We start from the raw sequence: 20,785 nt of genomic DNA, 5'->3' as shown, positions 1-20,785 counted from the left end.
CCCAGCAGCTGATCAAAGATGCATAAATGAACCCATTGAGAATAAAATCCAGCAAAGTAAGCCCAGCTCAAATTGCTAACCCACAAAATTGTGAGGTAAATAAAGGCTGTTGTTTTACGCCATTAAGCTTTGTTTTGATTTGCTGTATATCAAAAGCTAACTGGTACAATAGACTTTCAATCATAAACTCAATCACTTTAATGAAGCTAAGACTACCATAGCTGTTTATTTGAAGTCCATTTTGGTAATTCATGTAGCTTTAGAAAACTGTCCATTTTTCTCTAATTTTCCATTTTATTGGCATAAAGTTGTTAACAAATGGTTACTACTGTTTTAATTTTTGCAGCATTTATTGTTATATGCTTTTTTTATTTCTAATATATTTATGCCTTCTCTCATTTTCTTCTTGCTCAAACTTCCCAGTGTATTTTCAAATGATCAAATTTTGGCTTTCTTGATCTTGCCTATTGTACCCTACTCATTATTTTATGAATTTCTGTTCTTACCATTTCATGCTTACTATTTCATTCCTTTTACTTTCTTTGTATACATTCTGTTGTTCTTTTTCTAACTTCCCTATTTGGATGTTTAACTCATTAAATATCTACCTTTTCTAATACAAGCATTTAAAGATAAATACTGCTAAGAATTGCTTTAGCTGCATCTCACAAATTGTGATATTTATTATCTTTCTGAGTTAGTTATTAACTTATACTATTATTTTCCCCCAGACTGATTAGTTACTTTAAATGATACTGTTTATATTGCCAAACATACAAAGGTGGGAGGTTAGTTATCTTTTCACTATTTATTTCTAACGTAACTGCACTGTCATCAGAGAATATGGTCTATGTATCATTTTTTGTGATTTGTGGAGATTTCCTTTTTATGACCTTTTATGTAGTTAATTTTCACAAAGATTCCATGTGCTAGATGTGTTCATTGTTGGTAGAGTGTGTATGTGTGTGTGTATATATATATAGCCATTAAACTTGTTAAGTATGTTTAAATCCATACGCTTACTAACTTTTCTGCTAGCTTGATCTATAAGTTATTGCAAGAAGTATGTTAAATATCACTCAGTATGATGGCAAATGTATCCATTTTCCCTCTAACTACCTACTATGCATATATGCATATATGTTTAGTAAACATTTTTATTAAAGAATAACATATATACAGATAGTTACACAAATCATAAAAGTACATATTGATGAATTAACTTGACATAAACACTGTGCAATTGCCACCTAGATCTGTAAATAAAACTAGGAGACTTCCCTAGTTTTATTTATAGATTTGTGAAAGCAAATATTATTTATTTGTGAAAGCAAAAATATGGAATCACCCTAAGTGTTCATCAATGAATGAATGAATAAAGAAAATGTGATATATACAAATGGTAAACAAACATATGAAAAAATGCTCACATCACTAATTATCAGGGAAATGCAAATTAAAACCACAGTGAAATAGCACCTTAGTCCTGCAAGAATGGTCATAATTTAAAAATTAAAAAAAATAGATGTTGGCATGGATGTGGTGAAAAGATAACACTTTTTTTTTTAATTATACTTTAAGTTTTAGGGTACATGTGCACAATGTGCAGGTTTGTTACATATATACACATGTGCCATGTTGGTGTGCTGCACCCAGTAACTCATCATTTATCATTAGGTATATCTCCTAATGCTATCCCTCCCCCTTCCCCCCACCCCATGACAGGCTCTGGTGTGTGATATTCCCCTTCCTGTGTCCATGTGTTGTCATCGTTCAATTCCCCATTATGAGTGAGAACATGCAGTGTTTGGTTTTTTGTCCTTGCAATAGTTTACTGAGAATGATGGTTTCCAGCTTCATCCATGTCCCTACAAAGGACATGAACTCATCATTTTTTATGGCTGCATAGTATTCCATGGTGTATATGTGCCACATTTTCTTCATCCAGTCTATCATTGTTGGACATTTGGGTTGGTTCCAAGTCTTTGCTATTGTGAATGGTGCTGTGATAAACATATGTGTGCATGTGTCTTTATAGCAGCATGATTTATAGTCCTTTGGGTATATACCCAGTAATGGGATGGCTGGGTCAAATGGTATTTCTAGTTCTAGATCCCTGAGGAATCACCACACTGACTTTCACAATGGCTGAACTAGTTTACGGTCCCACCAACAGTGTAAAAGTGTTCCCATTTCTACACATCCTCTCCAGCACCTGTTGTTTCCTGACTTTTTAATGATCGCCATACTAACTGGTGTGAGATGATATCTCATTGTGGTTTTGATTTGCATTTCTCTGATGGCCAGTGATGATGAGCATTTTTTCATGTGTCTTTTGGCTGTATAAATGTCTTCTTTTAAGAAGTGTCTGTTCATATACTTTGCCCACTTGTTGATGGGGTTGTTTGTTTTTTTCTTGTAAATTTGTTTGAGTTCATTGTAAATTCTGGATATTAGCCCTTTGTCAGATGAGTAGATTGCAAAAATTTTCTCCCATTCTGTAGGTTTCCTGTTCACTCTGATGGTAGTTTCTTTTGCTGTGCAGAAGCTCTTTAGTTTAATTAGATCCCATTTGTCAATTTTGTCTTTTGTTGCCATTGCTTTTGGTGTTTTAGACATGAAGTCCTTGCCCATGCCTATGTCCTTCCTGAATGGTATTGCCTAGGTTTTCTTCTAGGGTTTTTATGGTTTTAGGTCTAACATTTAAGTCTTTAATCCATCTTGAATTGATTTTTGTATAAGGTGTAAGGAAGGGATCCAGTTTCAGCTTTCTACATATGGCTAGCCAGTTTTCCCAGCACCATTTATTAAATAGGGAATCCTTTCCCCATTTCTTATTTTTGTCAGGTTTGTCAAAGATCAGATAGTTGTAGGTATGTGGCATTATTTCTGAGGGCTCTGTTCTGTTCCATTAGTCTATATCTCTGTTTTGGTAACAGTACCATGCTGTTTTGGTTACTGTAGCCTTGTAGTATAGTTTGAAGTCAGGTAGCGTGATGCCTCCAGTTTTGTTCTTTTGGCTTAGGATTGACTTGGCAATGTGGGCTCTTTTTTGGTTCCATAGGAACTTTAAAGTAGTTTTTTCCAATTCTGTGAAGAAAGGCATTGGTAGCTTGATGGGGATGGCACTGAATCTATAAATTACCTTGGGCAATATGGCCATTTTCACGATATTGATTATTCCTACCCATGAGCATGGAATGTTCTTCCATTTGTTTGTATCCTCTTTTATTTCCTTGAGCAGTGGTTTGTAGTTCTCCTTGAAGAGGTCCTTCACATCCCTTGTAAGTTGGATTCCTAGGTATTTTATTCTCTTTGAAGCAATTGTGAATGGGAGTTCACTCATGATTTGGCTCTGTGTTTGTCTGTTATTGGTGTATAAGAATGCTTGTGATTTCTGCACACTGATTTTGTATTCTGAGACTTTGCTGAAGTTGTTTGTCAGCTTAAGGAGATTCTGGGCTGAGATGATGGGGTTTTCTAGATATACAATCATGTCGTCTGCAAACAGGGACAATTTGACTAAAAAGGGAACACTTTTACACTGCTGGTGTGAATGTAAACTATTAACCCCTATGGAAAACAGTATGGAGATTCTTTAAAGAACCAAAAGTGGAAATACCATTTGATCCAGCAATCCCACTACTGGGTATCTACCAAGAAGAAAAGAAGTCATTATATGAAAAAGACATACACACGGTTATAGCAGCACAATTCTCAATTGCAAAGACATGGAACCAGCCTAAATGTCCATCAACCAATGAATGGATAAAGAAATTGTGGCATGTATATATAAATACTTCTCAGCCATAAAAGGAAATGAAATAATGGCATTCACAGCAACCTGAATGAAACTGGAGACCATTATTCTAAGTGAAGCAACTCAGGAATGGAAAACCAAATATCGTATGTTCTCACTTATAAGTGGGAGCTAAGCTATGAGGGCACAAAGGTATAAGAATGACAGAATGGATCCTGGGGACTTAGGTGAAAGGGTGAGAGAGGGTGAGGGATAAAAGACTACATGTTGGGTACTGTGTACACCACTCGGGTGATGAGTGCACCAAAAATCTCACAAATCACCACTAAAGAATTTATCTATGTAACAAAAAACCACCTGTGCCCCAAAAACTAGTGAAATTTTTTAAAAAATATAAAAAATAAACACCAAATCATAGAATTTTAAAAAAAGAAAATGTGGCCTATATACACAATGAAATACTATTCAGCCAAAAAAAGAAAATGAACTCATGTCATTTGCAGCAACACGGATGGAACTGGAGGTCATTATCTTAAGTGAAATAAGGCAGGCATAAAAAAGGCAAGTATCTGGCCAGGTGCAGTGGCTCAGGCCTGTAATCCCAGCACTTTGGGAGGCCGAGGTGGGTGGATCACGAGGTCAGGAGTTCAAGACCAGCCTGGCCAAGACAGTGAAACCCTGTCTCTACTAAAAATACAAAAAAATTAGCTGGGCATGGTGGCACACACCTGTAATCCCAGCTACTCCAGAGGCTGAGGCAGAGAATTGCTTAAACCTGGAGGGGCGGAGGTTGCAGTGAGCCAAGATTGCACCACTGCACTCCAGCCTGGGCAACAGAGCGAGACTCCGTCTCAAAAAAAAAAAAAAAGAAAAAGAAAAAAAGGCAAATATCACATGTTCTCACTTATACGTGGGAGCTAAAAAATTTGAATACGCAGCTAGAGAGTAGAAAGATAGAGAGTGGAAAGACAGATAACAGAGACTGGGAAGGGTGAATGGGGTACATGGAGCAAGGATGAAGAGAAGCTGGTTAAAGGGTACATACACACAGTAAGATAGAAGGAATAATTTCAATGTTTGATAGCAGAGTAGGTTGACTATACTTAACAAAAATGTATTATACTCAGGCAATGGACACCCTAAATACGTTGACTTGATCACTATAAGTTATATACATATAACAACATTTACATGTACCCCACAAATTTATGCAAATCTTAAAAATTCTGTGCATGCCTTTTAGTGTATACAAATGCATGTCTCTATTAGACATTAGGTACCTAGAGTATTCTTTCTTGGTCATAGGACATATATATGTCCATTTTATTAACCATACTAACAAACAGCTTTCCTTAGTACTTAAATCAATTTCATTCCCACCAGCAGTGAATGAAGGCTCCAGTTGTTCCACATCGTTGCAAATACATGGTATGGTCTGTGTTTTTAATTTGACCCATTCTGATGGATATTCAGTAGCATCTCAGTATGGCTTTACTTTCCCTGATGACTAATCATATTGATACCATCCCCTTTGTTTACTGGCCTCTTGGACATTCCCTTTTGTGAAGTGCCTGGTAGCATTTTTCTCAAATGTTTTTATTGGATAGACTTTTCGTTATTGATGTAAAGGGGTCCTTTATACAGCTTGGATAAAAGGCCTTTGTGGGACACGACTACTTTGAATAGCTCCTCCTATTCCTTGACATGCCTTTTTACTCTCTTAGTCATCTATTTTGATGAGAAAAGTTCCAAATTTTAATATATTCCAATGGATCAGTCTTTTCCTTTATAGTTATTATTTCTTACGTCTTATTTAAAAAGTATTTTTCCTACATCGAGGTCATAAAGTATTCTCCTACATTATCTTTTATAAGCTTTGTCAGTTTAACTTTTAGATTTTGATCTATAGCCCACTTGGAATTGATTTTGCATTATCAGTTGTGTGAAACAGGGTCAAGATTAGTGCTTTCCCCATGGGGATATTCAGTTGACCCAGCACACTGTAGTGAGTAGGCCATCCATCCCTGCTATTCTGCCAGGCTACAACATACAGTTTGAGATTATGTTATTCAGTACATACATCTTTAAAATAGCTTATTATTATGTGGTGACCTTTTTGGCCTTGCAGTTTGAAATCAGCAGTTTCTCCAGCCTTCTCATGTTTAGTTTGGCCTATTTTTCTTTTCTTTTTTTTTTTTTTTAACTACCTCACTATCAACATTTATGAGTCCTTATTTTTTATTGTTTCACTGTGAGCAATATACAACAGGCTTTGGGTTTTATGAATTCAATATAATACTCTTATTTTTCATTCTAAGTGTAAATCACTTAAATTGATAATAACAATTGTGAAATGGAATTATATATGGTATCTTATATTAAATATTTCTCTTCTTACCTTATTTTGGGTTGATGAGGCTTAAAAAAAAATCCCCTTTTCTCTTATACTTAAATCTCAGAGTTTGGGAGTTAAACATGATTTCTATTATTTTGATGGGAGTTAAACATGATTTCTATTATTTTGATATTGTTTTAATTCTAACATGTAGACTTAAAGTCTAAAGTTAATCAGTTTCTCCATTCTTTTTCTGACCACTTAGAACCCTTTAAATCACTTGAAATCAGGCCTTAGAACACTTTAAATCAGATCACCTTTACTATCATTTTATTGCTGTCAATATTTTTTTAATTTTAATTTTAATTATTTTTTTATTTACTCTAAAAAAAAAAAAACACGGGATACATGTGCAGAGTGTGCAGGTTTGTGACACAGGACATGTGTCATGGTGGTTCGCTGCACCTATTGATCCATCCTCTAAATTCCCTCCCCTCACCCCTCACCCCCCAACAGGCCCTGGGGTATGTTGTTCCCCTCTCTGTATCCATGTGTTCTTAATGTTAAACTCCCACTTATGAGTAAGAACATGCAGTGTTTGGTTTTCTGTTCCTGTGTTAGTTTGCTGAGGATGATGGCTTCCAGCTTCACCCATGTATCTGCAAAGGACATGACCTCATTCCTTTTCATGGCTGCGTAGTAGGCCATGGTATATATGTACCACATTTTCTTTAGTCTAACATTGATGAGCATTTGGGTTGGTTCCACGTCTTTGCTATTGTGAATAGTGCTGCAATAAACATACATGTGCATGTGTCTTTTTTTTTTTTTTTTTTTTTTTTTTTTGAGACACAGTCTCTCTCTGTCACCCAGGCTGGAGTACAATGGCACAATCTCAGCTCACTGCAACCTCCACCTCGTGGGTTCAAGCGATTCTCCTGTCTCAGCCTCCTAAGTAGCTGAGATTACTGGTGCGTGCCACCACACCTGGCTAAGTTTTGTATTTTTAGTAGAGACGGGGTTTCACCATGTTGGTCAGGCTGGTCTTGAACTCCTGACCTCATGATCCACCCACCTCGGCCTCCCAAAGTGCTGGGATTACAGGTGTGAGCCACCATGTCCGGCCTGAGCCACTGCACCCGGCCGCATGTGTCTTCACAGTAGAATGATTTATATTCCTTTGTGTATACACTCAGTAATGGGACTGCTGGGTCAAATGGTGTTTCCGGTCATAGATCCTTAAGGAATCACCATACTGTCTTCCACAATGGTTGAACTAATTTGCATTCCCACCAACAGTGTAAAAGGATTCCTATTTCTCCACAGCCTCACATAGGATCTATTGTTTCTTGCCTTTTTAATAATCACCATGCTGACTGGTATGAGATGGTATCTCATTGTGGTTTTGGTTTGCATTTCTCTGATAATCAGTTCTGGTACATTGTCTCTTTGTTCTTATTGGTTTCAAAGAACTTCTTGATTTCTGCCTTAATTTCATTATTTACTCAGGAGTAATTCAGGAGCACATTGTTCAGATTTCATGAAATTGTGCGGTTTTGAGCGAGTTTCTTAATCCTGAGTTCTAATTTGATCGCACCGTGGTCTGAGAGACTGTTTGTTATGATTTCAGTTCTTTTGCATTTGCTGAGGAGTGTTTTATGTCCAATTATGTGGTTGATTTTAGAATAAGAGTCGTGTGGCACTGAGAAGAATGTATATCCTGTTGATTTGGGGTGGAGAGTTCTGTAGACATCTACTAGGTCCACTTGATGCAAAGCGGAGTTCAAGTCCTGAATATCCTTGTTAATTTTCTGTCTCGTTGATCTGTCTAATATTGACAGTGGGGTGTTAAAGTCTCTCACTATTATTATGTGGGAGTCTAAGTCTCTTTGTAGGTCTCTAAGAACTTGCTTTATGAATCTGGGTGATCCTGTATTGGGTGCATATATGTATTTAGGATAGTTAGCTCTTCTTGTTGAATTGATCCCTTTACCATTATGTAATGCCCTTCTTTGTCCTTTTTTTATCTTTGTTGGTTTAAAGTCTGTTTTGTCAGAGACTAGGATTCCAACCCCTGCCTTTTTTTGCCTTCCATTTGCTTGGTAAATTTTCCTCCATCCCTTTATTTTGAGCCTGTGTGTGTCTTTGCATGTAAGATGGATCTCCTGAATACAGCATACCGATTGGTGTTGACTCCTTATCCAATTTGCCAGTCTGTTTCTTTTAATTGGGGCACTTAGACCATTTACATTTAAGGTTAGTATTGTTATGTGTGAATTTGATCCTGTCATCATGATGTTATTTGGTTATTCTGCACACTAGTTGATGCAGTTTCTTTGTAGTGTCATTGGTCTTTATATTTTGGTGTGTTTTTGCAGTGGCTGGTACCAGTTTTTCCTTTCCATATTTAGTGTTTCTTTCAGCAGCTCTTGCAGGGCAGGCCTGGTGGTAACAAAATCCCTCAGCATTTGCTTGTCTGGAAAGAATTTTATTTCTCATTCTCTTATGAAGTTTACTTTGGCTGGATATGAAATTCTGGGTTGAAAATTCTTTTCTTTAAGAATGTTGAATATTGGCCCCCAATCTCTTCTGGCTTACAGAGTTTCTGCTAAGAGGTCCACTGTTAGTCTGATGGGCTTCCCTTTGTAGGTGACTTGGTCTTTCTCTCTGGCTGCCCTTAACAGTTTTTTCCTTCATTTCAACCTTCGTGAAGCTGATGATTATGTGTCTTGGGGTTGAACTTCTCGTAGAGTATCTTAATGGTGTTCTTTGTATTTCCTGAATTTGCATGTTGGCCTGTCTTGCTAGGATGGGGAGGTTCTCCTGGATAATATCCTGAAGTGTGTTTTCCAGCTCGTTTCCATTCTCCCTGTCTCCTTCTGGTACTCCAGTCAATGGTAGGTTCGGTCTTTTTATGAAGTCCCATATTTCTTGGAGGCTTTGTTCATTCCTTTTCATTCTCTTTTCTTTATTCTTTTCTGCATCTTTTTTCAGTAAGGTGGTCTTCAAACTCTAATGTCCTTTTTTCTGCTTGGTCAGTTCAGCTATTGATACTTGTGTATGCTTCACAAAGTTCTTGTGCCATGTTTTTCAGTTCCATCAGGTTGTTCCTATTCCTCTCTAAGCTGGTTATTCTAGTTAGCAATTCCTTTAACCTCTTATCAAGGTTCTCAGCTTCCTTGCATTGGGTTAGAACATGCTCCTTTAACTCAGAGGAGTTTGTTATTAACCACCTTCTGAAGCCTGCTTCTGTCAATTTGTCCATCTGATCCTCCATCCAGTTCTGTGCCCTTGATGGAGAGACACTGAAATCATTTGGAGAAGAGGCACTCTGGCCTTTCGGGTTTTCAGAATTTTTTCATTGATTCTTTCTCATCTTTGTGAGTTTGTCTAGTTTCAGTCTTTGAGGCTGCTGACCTTTGGATGGGGTTTTTGTGGGGGCCTTTTGTTGTCATTGATGATGCTGTTGCTGTTACTTTCTGCTTGTCTTTATTTCAATAGTCAGGTCTGTCTTCTGTAGGGCTGCTGCAGTTTGCTGGGGATTCACTTCAGGCCCTATTCACCTGATTCACTCCCATGCCTGGAGATGTCACTTAAGGAGGCTGGAGAACAGCAGAGATGGATTCCTGCTCCTTCTGGGACCTCTGACCTCGAACGACACCAAACTGATGCCAGTAGGATCGCTCCTGTGTATAGGGTGTCTGACAACCCCTGTTGGAGGGTCTCACTCAGTTGGGTGGCACAGGGAGCAGGACCTGTTTAATGAGGCATTTTGTCCATTGGTGGAGCGGGTGTGCTTTGCTGGGGGGAAACCTACTCGTCTTGGCTGCCCGGATTCTTCAGAATTACCAAGAGAAGAGGCTAAGTCTGCTGGTCCACACAGACTGTGGCCACCTCTCCCCCTAGGGGCTCAGGCCCAGGGAAATCCGAATTCTGTCCCTGAGTCTCCGGCTGGAGTTACTGGAAATCTGCCTCCCTTGGCTGCAGGGAAGGGGCTCCCCTTTCCCGTGTGGCTCTCAGATGGGCCGTTGCACCACACTGTTCTTCCTTCTCTCCATGAGTCATGCCAGCCTTCTAGTCAATTTTGATGAGAGAACCCGGATATTTTGGTTGATGGTGAAGGATTCCACTGTCAATATTTTTAATATTATTTTTCTAAAATTAAGAATTATTATATTTTAATCAAACAAGGATAATGGCAATCATTCAGAATAATAATCACTGAGATTTGTGCATACTGTCAACATGCATTTGCTCTCCAACTCTTCTTGCACTGTATGTCTTCCTTCCAGGAAGTTTTTTAAATAAAGATCTATTGGTTATAAACTGAGAGTTTCATTTCTCTACTAATGTCTTTATGTCACACTCATTCTCAAATGACAATTAAGCTTGGTATATACTACTACATTTGAGAGTTATTTTCTCTCAAAACTTGGAAAACACTTTTTCTACTGTCTTTTGACTTCTGCTTTTACTGTTTAAAAACCAGCTGTTCAATTTGTTACCCTTTTGTGAAAAATTTGTGTTTTGTCACTGGCTATTTTTAAGATCTTCTCTGTGTCTTTGGAGTTCTGCTTTTCTGCCAGTATATCTGAGTGTGGCTGTCTATTTATCTTGATTTGTATAATAGGTTGCTGATGTGGCCAAAAAAGATTCTTCCCTCCTTGCATCCATATCCTTGCAATGTGATATCATGGAGCAGCCCTTCGAGAGATGAAGTCTATTTATTTACATTTTGACTCTGGAGTTGGCCATATGACTTGCTTTGGGCAATAAAACATTAGCAAATGTGATCAAGCAAACAAAGCCTTGAAAATATTAGTACTCTAGGGATTGCACTCTTCCTATACTTGGAATCCCAGGGCTGACATGTAAATAAGCTGAGCTAGGCCATTGGAGATGAGAGACCATGTGGAGGACAACTGAGGAACAAGAGTCAACAGCCAGCCAACCCCCAGAGAGGTGAAGAGGCTCTCAGATCATTCTGCCACCTGCTAGCATGCCAATTAACCACAGACATGGGAGAGAGCCTAGCAAGTATCAGCTTAGCCAGGTCAAAGCAGAAAAAAATTGGTTTTTGAGCTAAATAAAATGGCTGTTCTGATGCCTCTATGTTTTCTAAGTGAAATCAACAACATATACTTTTATTTCATTGTTCTTTCAGTAATGAGAATTAATGTCTCTTATCAAGTTTAGAAAATTCTTACCTGTTATACTTGTAATAGTGCCCAGAACCTTTATCTCTGTTTATTATCTGGAATTTTCAAATATATATGCATATGTAGATATAATATATTCTTTATTATCTTCCTTAATTTTTAAATATATGTATATTATAATAATATACATATCTAAGAAGCTATCTATCTATCTATCTAAGAAGCCACTTAGAAAACATAGAGGCATCAGAACAGCCATTTTATACAGATATGCATACATATACGCACATATTAAACAGATATGTAAACTTTTTTTATATACATGTATCTTTTCTATATTTTAACTTCTTTCCTATTTTCTTCTCTTTATCTCTGAAGCATTACTATCAGTTTAATTATTTTAACAATATTTTCCATTTCACAAATGCTCTTCCTACCTGTGTCTAATCTGTTTAGCAGGTTCACTGAGGTTTTTGGTTTTTGTTTTTTTTGTTTTTTTTTTTAACTTCAACAACTGTATCTTTCATTTTTGGAAGTGCTTTTTAGTTCAACTATCTCTGGGCCTATTTATTATCTCTAGTCATCATACATTCTTTATTATTTTGATTCTTCAAACATTTTAAACAGAAGTTTTTTTAAAAAATTAAAAAAAAATTCTTTACCTGCTAATTTCATTTTCTGTAGCCCTGTGAGGACTAACTGAGCATTTTTTTGTTTCTTTCCACTGTCATTCGTGACGGCTTTAGAGCTCCTATTTTATGGACTTAATCTGTGGGCATCCTTTGAGGTCTACATCAAAAGTGACTTTCTCCAAAGATAATTTGTATTTTCTTCATCAGGACTCCCAAGGTACCTAATCCAGGGCCACTTCAATATACTTTATTGAGCTTCATGGGTAAAGTAAATCTGGGTGTCAAGTCTGCAACCCTTCAAGTGCTGTGGTTTACTAGTTCTCTGGGAAGTATTATTTTTTCTCATCTGGAGATGAGATGCAGACAGGATAGTTTCTGGATTGCCTCCCTCTGCTAGATAGTGGACTGGCTTTACTTTAAAAATTTCCATTCCAACACTCAGTCACGCATGGGATCTAAGTAATTTCTCCCATCCCACACAGACGGTTGAAATTTAAAGCTGTAACTGAAATTTTCATAGATTGCTGGTGGGAATGCAAAAACTGGCACAGCTGCTTTAAAAAATGGTTTAGCAGTTGCCTGTGAATTTAAACATACACTTAATATACAACCCAGTAAGCCCACACCTACACACTTACCTAAGTGAAATCAAAACCGCTGTTCACACAAAAACCTGTATGCAAATGTTTATAGTGGTTCTATTCATAATTGTTCCAAACTGGAAATAACCCAGATGTCCATCAACTGAAGAATGGACAAACAAAGTATGATACATTCATACAACAGAACTAGAATACTACTCAGCAATAGAAAACAATGAACCACTGATACACACAATAACTTGGTGAATCTCAACACAGAAACTTATGTAAATACACACACACACATAAATGATTCCATTTATATAACATTCTGGTAAAGACAAAACTGCAGGGTCAGAAAATAGACCAGTGGTTGCTAAAGGCTTCGGGTGAGGAGAAGGGTTTAATACAAAGGGGGATGGAAATTTTTGGAGATAAAGAAATGGTTCTTTATCTCAATTACAATGATGATTATAATACAGTGTAGATTTTCCAAAACTTGTGACACTGTACATTAAATGGAATGAATTTTCCTGTATGTAAATTACATCTTACTTTTTTTTGGTATTATTTTATTATACCTTAAGTTCTAGGGTACATGTGCACAACGTGCAGGTTTGTTACCTTGGTATACATGTGCCATGTTGGTTTGCTGCACCCATCAACCTGTCATTTACATTAGTTATTTCTCCTAATGCTATTTCTCTCCCAGCCCCAGTGTATGATGTTCCCCACCCTGTGTCCATGTGTTCTCATTGTTCAACTCCCACCTGTGAGTGAGAACCTGCGGAATTACACCTTAATTTTTTAAAAATAAAAAGGAAGGAACCTAAGGCTCTAAGTTCTGGTACTGATACCCCTCTGGCTTTCTCTCCCCTCCATATATTTGGTCCCCAAGGAATTCCTTTCGTATAAGTACAATGCTGAATTTTAAAATATTTTTGTGGTATTTTATCGAGCATTATAGTCATTTTGAAGCAGAAGGATTTTTAGAATATCTAGTCTCCATATAGCCACAAGCAAAAGTGTGTCATTCTTTCAAAGAACAAGACTGTCTTAAAATTTCATGGTATTTTTAAGTTTTTTAATTTATTTTATCACTGTATCCTTATGTTTCTGTGAAGTATAATAATGCAGTTATTTTTTTAAAAATTTTGGATGTAGGGGGTACACATGCAGGTTTGTTACATGGGTATACTGCATGATGTTGAGGTTTAGGGTATGGATGGTCCAGTCACTCAGGTAGTGAGCATGGTACCAAATAGTTTTTCAGCCCATGGCTCCCTCTCTCCCTCCCACCTCTGGTAGTCCACAGTGTCTACTGCTCCCATCTTTGTGTCCATGTGTATTCAGTGTTTAGCTCCCACTTATAAGTGAGAATATGCAGTATTTGGTTTTCTGTTCCCAGTAATGCAATTAAACCAAAGCTCAAGGAAGCAGAGATGTATTTTTCATATCTAGACATCTACTCTAAACTGAATTAACATATAATCTGAGAAGGGAAACCAGTTTGAAGATTATCGTAAATCCTTCAGAATTGGGAGGTCAACATTTTGAGGATCATTTGCCTTCTGGATCATCCATCCCTGGCAGCAGAGTGAACTGGATAACCTTGGGCAAGTCACTTAACTCTCTGCCTGGTTTCAAAGCACCTACTTCACAAATTACTGTGACAAGTAAACCAGTTTATTCATGTCAAGCACATAAAAAAGCATGTGTCACAAAGTAAGTGTTCAATAAACATTAGTAGCTATTATGCCATGCCCTTCCCACTAATGTAATTATAAACACGGCTCCAATAACACAGAAAACTGAGCATCGCCTATATATATACTTCAGTAAAAAGAACGTTAGTGCTTACTTTGAATAAGCCATGCTTTTGGTTGCGCTGGCCAAGCCATAAATTGATTCCTGGGGGAAGGTTGGTATCTGGAGGGTCTATCACACGCTCATAAATCCTGTAAAGGCAAAGAACACAGTTACTAATAAAGAGGCTCAAAGCAGAACCAAAAGGTGCATATGCTGTTTGAAGTATGCATGCCATTAGCTGCTGTATGAAGAGAAGCCAATATGTGGCACACTTTACATGACAGATAACATGAATGTAGAGATCTAACACTTGGACACATCATCTGGGCCCCTCCTGCTTTTGTCTCCCTTTTGGCAGGGGAGGGAGGAAGAAGGTGACATTTTTGAGTGTCCACTCTGAGCAATGAACTGCCCACAAACTCTGTGGGGAAAGTGGTTTGATACGCATGTTATAGGTGCGAAAGCTCAGATTTAGGAATCATAAATGAGTTAACCAAGTGAAGACAGCAGTGAATAGTAGAGTTGGAATAAGAACTCTTATCTGCCTGGCTCTAAAGCCACTGTACTTTCCTTTGCACCCTGCTATTCTCCGACTTCGGTTTCTTTAGGTCCTACTCATTTCTGCAGTAACCTGAGAGAACCCTTTAAACAAGTAGATTGCAGCTGCCTAGATGATCATGTTTTTACTCTACAGAACTACACAGCTTAAGTCATCGTCCAACCAACAAATATTTATTGAACACTTTTTATGCTCTAAGCTCCACACTAAGCAACAGAAAATAGAGCAAGAAACCAGACACACAAGGTCCCACTCTCATGGAGGAAAAGTAAGATAAAAATTCTATATATGAAGAAAATCCTTATCTGATCCATACAGGCACATAACTAATACAGAAGAGGTCAGAGCCCTACCTAGGATCTTTGAAGTTTCTAGCAGAGCCTACCGAACAATTAATGTCTCAGTTATTCCACCCTACCAAGGTCCGGTTAGTTGGTCACAAATCTTTTTATTCGTGCCCTCTTTAGAAATAGTCCCTGCAACCACCCACTGATCACGAGCTTCCACCTCACCCCGGGCAAGTACCTCTCAGCATTGGATGCTCAGAAGATTCTGGGTGGGATGAAACACAGTGATCTGTAAACGAGAACTATGTCCATTTCTTGCTTTCCTGAGTCCTCGCTGAGGACTGAGCAACTGCTGTGGAATCATTCCTAGGTGTGTCCAGAGGTATGGACAGCTCATCAGTCCTCCCTGCTGTGATGGAGCTGACTGCCTCCTGCCAGAGGGTGATGTATTCCTCCGGTGGTTCTCACAAGGAAAGTGCAGAAGAACTGAAAGACTGTCCACTTGTATCAAGGAAAGTGAGTGATGGTGAGCCTGCTGCAGTTGGGAGCTGTCGCGCTGCAGTCTTATATCTTAGCTGCACAGTCCATTACTCTACTATTCCCCACCGGAAACCTGCTGTTTCCTAACACATGCAAGGTTTTCAGCTGGCAAAGCTCCAAGCACATCAGGTCTTTCTCTACTAATTATCTTTCCATTATAAGTGGACACTCAAAACATAATCAGGAAAAAATAAGTTTTCCTAAAAAAAAGACAGAATGTGTTTTCTTTATAGGAATCTAACCTTTTTTGTATCTTAGAATGAATGATTTTAGACGAAACTATTTGTCAAAACTGCCTTAACACAGAAGCATGATACACACTTCCTTTAAAATTTTTTCTCCTAATATTAGTGGAAAAACTAGACACAAGGCAAATTTACAACATAAGAGATATGCGTAAGTTATAGATCAGCTTGAAAGAATTTACTACAGTCATTAAGCGTGATGAATATGCAAGTTATGAAACAAGGGAAAGTATATACAAAATATTTTTCACTGGAAAAAAGGGAATGCAAAATTATTTATGCCCTATAGAGATAATGAGGCACAAATGATGTTCAATGTTGGTAAATACCAAAAGAGGCCAGAGAGAAATGGAAATCACTGTATTTGGGTGACGAGGCAGAAGCATGATTTCTATAAGGCTATTTTACTAATAAATTGAGAATGTTGAACCATTTACCTTAACCTCAATTTTAAAAACTTTGCCTCTGTCACAGTTAGACGAGCTTTCGATTCAAAAGTTTATTTTATGTATTCAATACGCTAGAAGATAAGCTCCAATGAGCAGAGTAGGCCCTTAATCAATATTTATTAAATGCATGAATTAATGAAGGAAGAAACAATCAAAGAGATTAACTTCCTGTCCTACCTTATCTTGCAAAGCATAATAGCTCCATGTGCCTTAGAAATAGTTGAAGAAGCAAACATCTGAGGCCCACTACCACCAGCTAAAGCAGGGTGACCCAGGGCACATGTGTCAAAGTGGTGTTCTCATTTCCCATGTCATACAGCCCCCACAAAGACACCATCCTGATGCCAAGGAAGCTCTGCCGGATGCTGCCTTCCTGGCAGCCCTGCCAATCTGTTCCAAGAGGCAGTCTGCATTAGGGAATTCTGTGCAGCAGGTGGAATCAACAAACTGGATACCGATGTATCAACATGAAGAGAGTTTAAAAACAGTATTTTTTTAAAAAAGAAAACTTGCTGAGGAGGGAGGAGGAAATCTAATCATGAAGAAACATCAGATAAACCTCAATTGAAAGACAGTCCACAAAATAACTGCTTGTGGTCTTTAAAATGTCAATGTCATGAAAAATAAAGAAAGGCTGAACAACAGTTGGAGGTTAAAAGAGAGACTTTAAAAAGACATAAAAGCTATACGCAAGATGGGATCCTGGATTAGATGCTAGGGCAGGGGGAAATAATCCCATAAAGGACATTATTGGGAAAATTGGGAAAATTTGAATAAGATCTGTAAATTATGTAATAGTATTTTATTGATACTCAATTTCCTGATTTTGCTAACTGGGCAGTATATACTTAAGTGGAAGTCTTGTTCTTAGGAAATAGGCACTGAAGGATTTAGGGGTAGAGGGTCATGATGTTTACAACTTAACTCTCAAAGGGTTCAAAATAACAATACTGTTTGTATATGTAAGTATACACATCTATGAATACAAGCTTTCTCTTCCTTCCAAATAATGCAGAATCTGGGCAAATATGATTGTTCCTTGTATCACTCCTATAAGTTTTCTGTGAGCTTAAAGTTATGTTAACATTAACAGTTTAAAAAATAGAGAAAAAACCAACAAGGTCCGTAATGTATGTAAACTAAAAATTCACACATGCAAAACATTATCGATTAGCTAAGGATACGCACAGAATTTTCCTATCACAGGCCTGGTGGGAATGGTGAGGCAAGAAAAAAGTGAATGAATGAAACAAGAAAGGTGCACGGCACAGACTAATGCTGATAACACAAACTAAGAAATTGAATTATCACATTCCTACATGTACCCCTATAGAAGGGGAGCTATACATGCCAGCCAAAGTAAAATCAGAATCTTAGCACAAAGGCTGCTGGTCCCTGAGGGACAGTTTGGGTGGACTGGATCATGTAAAAAGGCAGGTAGGGCACAGTGATCTGTCACTTAAATCTGGCGTCACCCAAGTCAACTAAAATGAAAGTCAAAGCTAATATAGTGAACTCCTTGCTCTCCAGTGTGGTAAGGAAACTGAGCTTTCTGGTATATAGGGTACTCTGGTTAACGAGGTTTCCTTCACATCAGCAAATAGCTGATTGCCTACAATTTCTATGACACTGTGCTGTGCTGTGCTGGCTATGGGGATACATACAGGCAAATTTAGAATGGCCAATTTCTAATGCCTGAGACAGACACATGCATGGACACACCTTAAAATTCAATGCATTAAATTCAATGTTTCCTGGAAGCAGAAAGGGAAAAAAAAAACAAACCAGAATTCTGCCTGCCATAGTCAGAGAAAACTTTCCAAAGGAGACACTACACTGAGTTTTGAATGAAGAATAAAGTGGAGCTGAAAGAGTAGACATAACAGCCAGCACTTATACAACACTTAATGTGTGCCGACATTGTGTATTGAGGGCTTCAATATGTTAATTTACTAAATCCTCATAACAACACCCTCAGGTGAATGTTCTTGGCTTAGCAAGGTCAAATAACTCGTCCTTAGTTAAGCAGCTTGTGAGTGACACCGCTGGGATTTGAAATCAGATCCTATAGTCTGTACTATTGACCACCTTGCCCTACTGCCTCTCTAGACAAGCAATGAAGGGCAGTTTCAGCCACAAAAGCCCCATCCAAGCTACTATTTATCAAAGAGTTAAAATACAGGAAAACAAAAACAGTAAATAATTTGGTAGAACTTTTAAATCAACACTGAACAAAAGAGGACATGATTAATATATCCTGGGATGTCCTGCTGTCACAGACAGGTTTTTTATTTCCTAATAGAGCAACATGAAAACCTAACTCATTCAAATAAAGTAAAATTCCTAACTAGGCTTACTTATCAGAAGGAAAAGGGGAAACAAGTTCATGTATCAAAGCTTGAAGGCAAGACTGGTCAGCTCTCCTGGAACCCACTTTGTTTTCCTTCCAGATTCACAGCTCTACTACACTTCCCAGCCTCCCTTGAAGTTGAGTGTGGCTATGGAACGGAAGTGGAAAGGTTGTGCCCCACTTCTAAGCCTGCCCCTCCACCCCACCAAAAAATAATTTAAAAACTCCCTCAGGTATCTTCCATGCTGTCTCTTTCCCTTTATCTCTTTTCTTTTTCTCCCTTTCAGCTGCCTGGAGAAAACTCTGAGGGCTAAGGGGTGGACAGAGCTACAAGACCGAGAATCTTGAATCCCTAAAGGATGACATCAAAGGCCACTTGTCAACTAGACACACCCAACTGGACTCTATTTAAATGAGAAATAAAATTCAGCTATTTTAAGCCACTGAGATGGAGAGGATATTCTGAAGTTGTGGCTAGTATAATTTACCCTAAAAAATACACCACACTGAAAAACAGAAAGGTTACTGTTGCCTTTTTCACGCCCACAAAGCCAAGAAGTATCTTAGATAGTGTGGTGTAGCAAAAACAACATAAATTTGGGATTAAACATGTTTGGGTTCGTATTGCAGTTCCGCAGTCTACTAAATGCATGACTTTAATCAAGTAATTTAATTTCTCTGTATTTCAATTTCCTCATTTAAAAAATAAGGATATTACTGTTGACTGTATGGATTGTCATGAGGATTAAACAAAATACATTACATGCCCTTGGCACTTAGTCTGTGCTGACATTGTGTAAGTCTCATGGGTACCTAAGAATGTGGAGCCGCACAGGTCATGTGACCCAGTCCAGCCTACTTGCTGCAGCTCTCACCAAATGGACCCACTGAGATGGGAAGTCTCAATATCTTAGATGCTTATTTATGCTTTGAATTTACAGTTAAAAGAAATGACATCACTGTGACAGGGAATTTAAGGGTTTGATATTTCAATGTTACAATGCAAGAACTCATTGTCTATTTTTGCCATACATTTCGACAATTATAAACATTTAAGTCTTAGCTTTCTTTTTTCCCTTTATAAACTTTAAAGCTAGAACAAGCTAATATGTAACAGAAAAAAAAATTCATTTCTGTTGCTGTTTAATCTGATATTATGGAGAAAACTGATGATCTATTTAGATACTAAACTTTGCATTAAAACAGAATTTTTCGATAAAGTATACTTTCTATGAATTCCAAAACTTCAGTATTTTTATTATTGTTGTTTTAAAGTATCATTTTTTCCAGCTTTCTTTAACTCTTTTTGGCCATAAATCGTAAACTTTTCTATGTAAATTACTCAAAATTCTAAGTAAATATCTTATTTCTTTTACATTCTTCCAAAAATGTAATTCTTTGACATTTATAAAAGTTTTATTTTTGTGGAAAGTTAATCATAAACTCACATAAGATTGGAAATAGGCTCAGGCAACAGGAAGAGATGGAAGAAACATTTTATAAGATTGTGTGCTTAAACACACTATCACCAAACCCCCGCCCCACCTGACACCCACACACACACCTGGCCATCAGTTAGCTTTTCTGAGTAAAATACAGCAGCACACTACTCTTAACACTTTCACCCAGTCCAGTAGTAAGCATTTTCCCTAGTCAATTTGGGACATTTAATTGGATTTAGCCAATTTATGAAAAATGTTTCTGGGAAAATGAAAACAGCAGTAAGCAGAGGCCCTATTTTTAAGTTCTCATCCAGGACTACCCTTACATTATACATTCTTTCTTTATATATTATTTTTATACATTCTAACCACCCTATATGTTGGTTATTTCCTGGTCTCTCAGAACCTCCCCATTTGGACGATCCATTCAGATGCATTCCTCAGCTCTTCGGCATGTGACACGGTAGCTTCCATGACCCATAGGGGTCTTCAAGACTCTGGTAGTGGCTTGGGCTGCCTTCCTAGATCACCTGGCTAAGGAAGGAGGAAATAGCTTTCCTAGTACCCTTGGGCCCATCATATCCATCCTGAAGTTGTGTGTTTACTTCCTGACTGCTGCTACCACCAATTATCTTCT

The 20,785-nt window shown here is 37.8% G+C and overlaps 1 protein-coding gene across 2 annotated transcripts in view; it reads right to left on the bottom strand.

The window, feature by feature from the left end:
- The window catches only part of NELL1 (neural EGFL like 1), a 903,683-nt gene that overhangs the window by 674,676 nt on the left and 208,222 nt on the right, over positions 1 to 20,785 (bottom strand). For both annotated transcript variants that reach the window (XM_003830453.5, XM_003830454.6), the window contains exon 5: positions 14,329 to 14,425. In XM_003830453.5, the coding sequence (XP_003830501.3) occupies positions 14,329 to 14,425 (97 nt within the window). The remainder of the gene's footprint in view (positions 1 to 14,328; positions 14,426 to 20,785) is intronic.

Source organism: Pan paniscus, chromosome 9 (genome assembly GCF_029289425.2).
Source record: "Pan paniscus chromosome 9, NHGRI_mPanPan1-v2.0_pri, whole genome shotgun sequence".
Classification (NCBI taxonomy): Eukaryota; Metazoa; Chordata; class Mammalia; order Primates; family Hominidae; genus Pan; species Pan paniscus.
The sequence above is the reverse complement of the archived record's forward strand: the minus strand, read 5'-3'. Positions and strand labels throughout refer to the sequence as shown.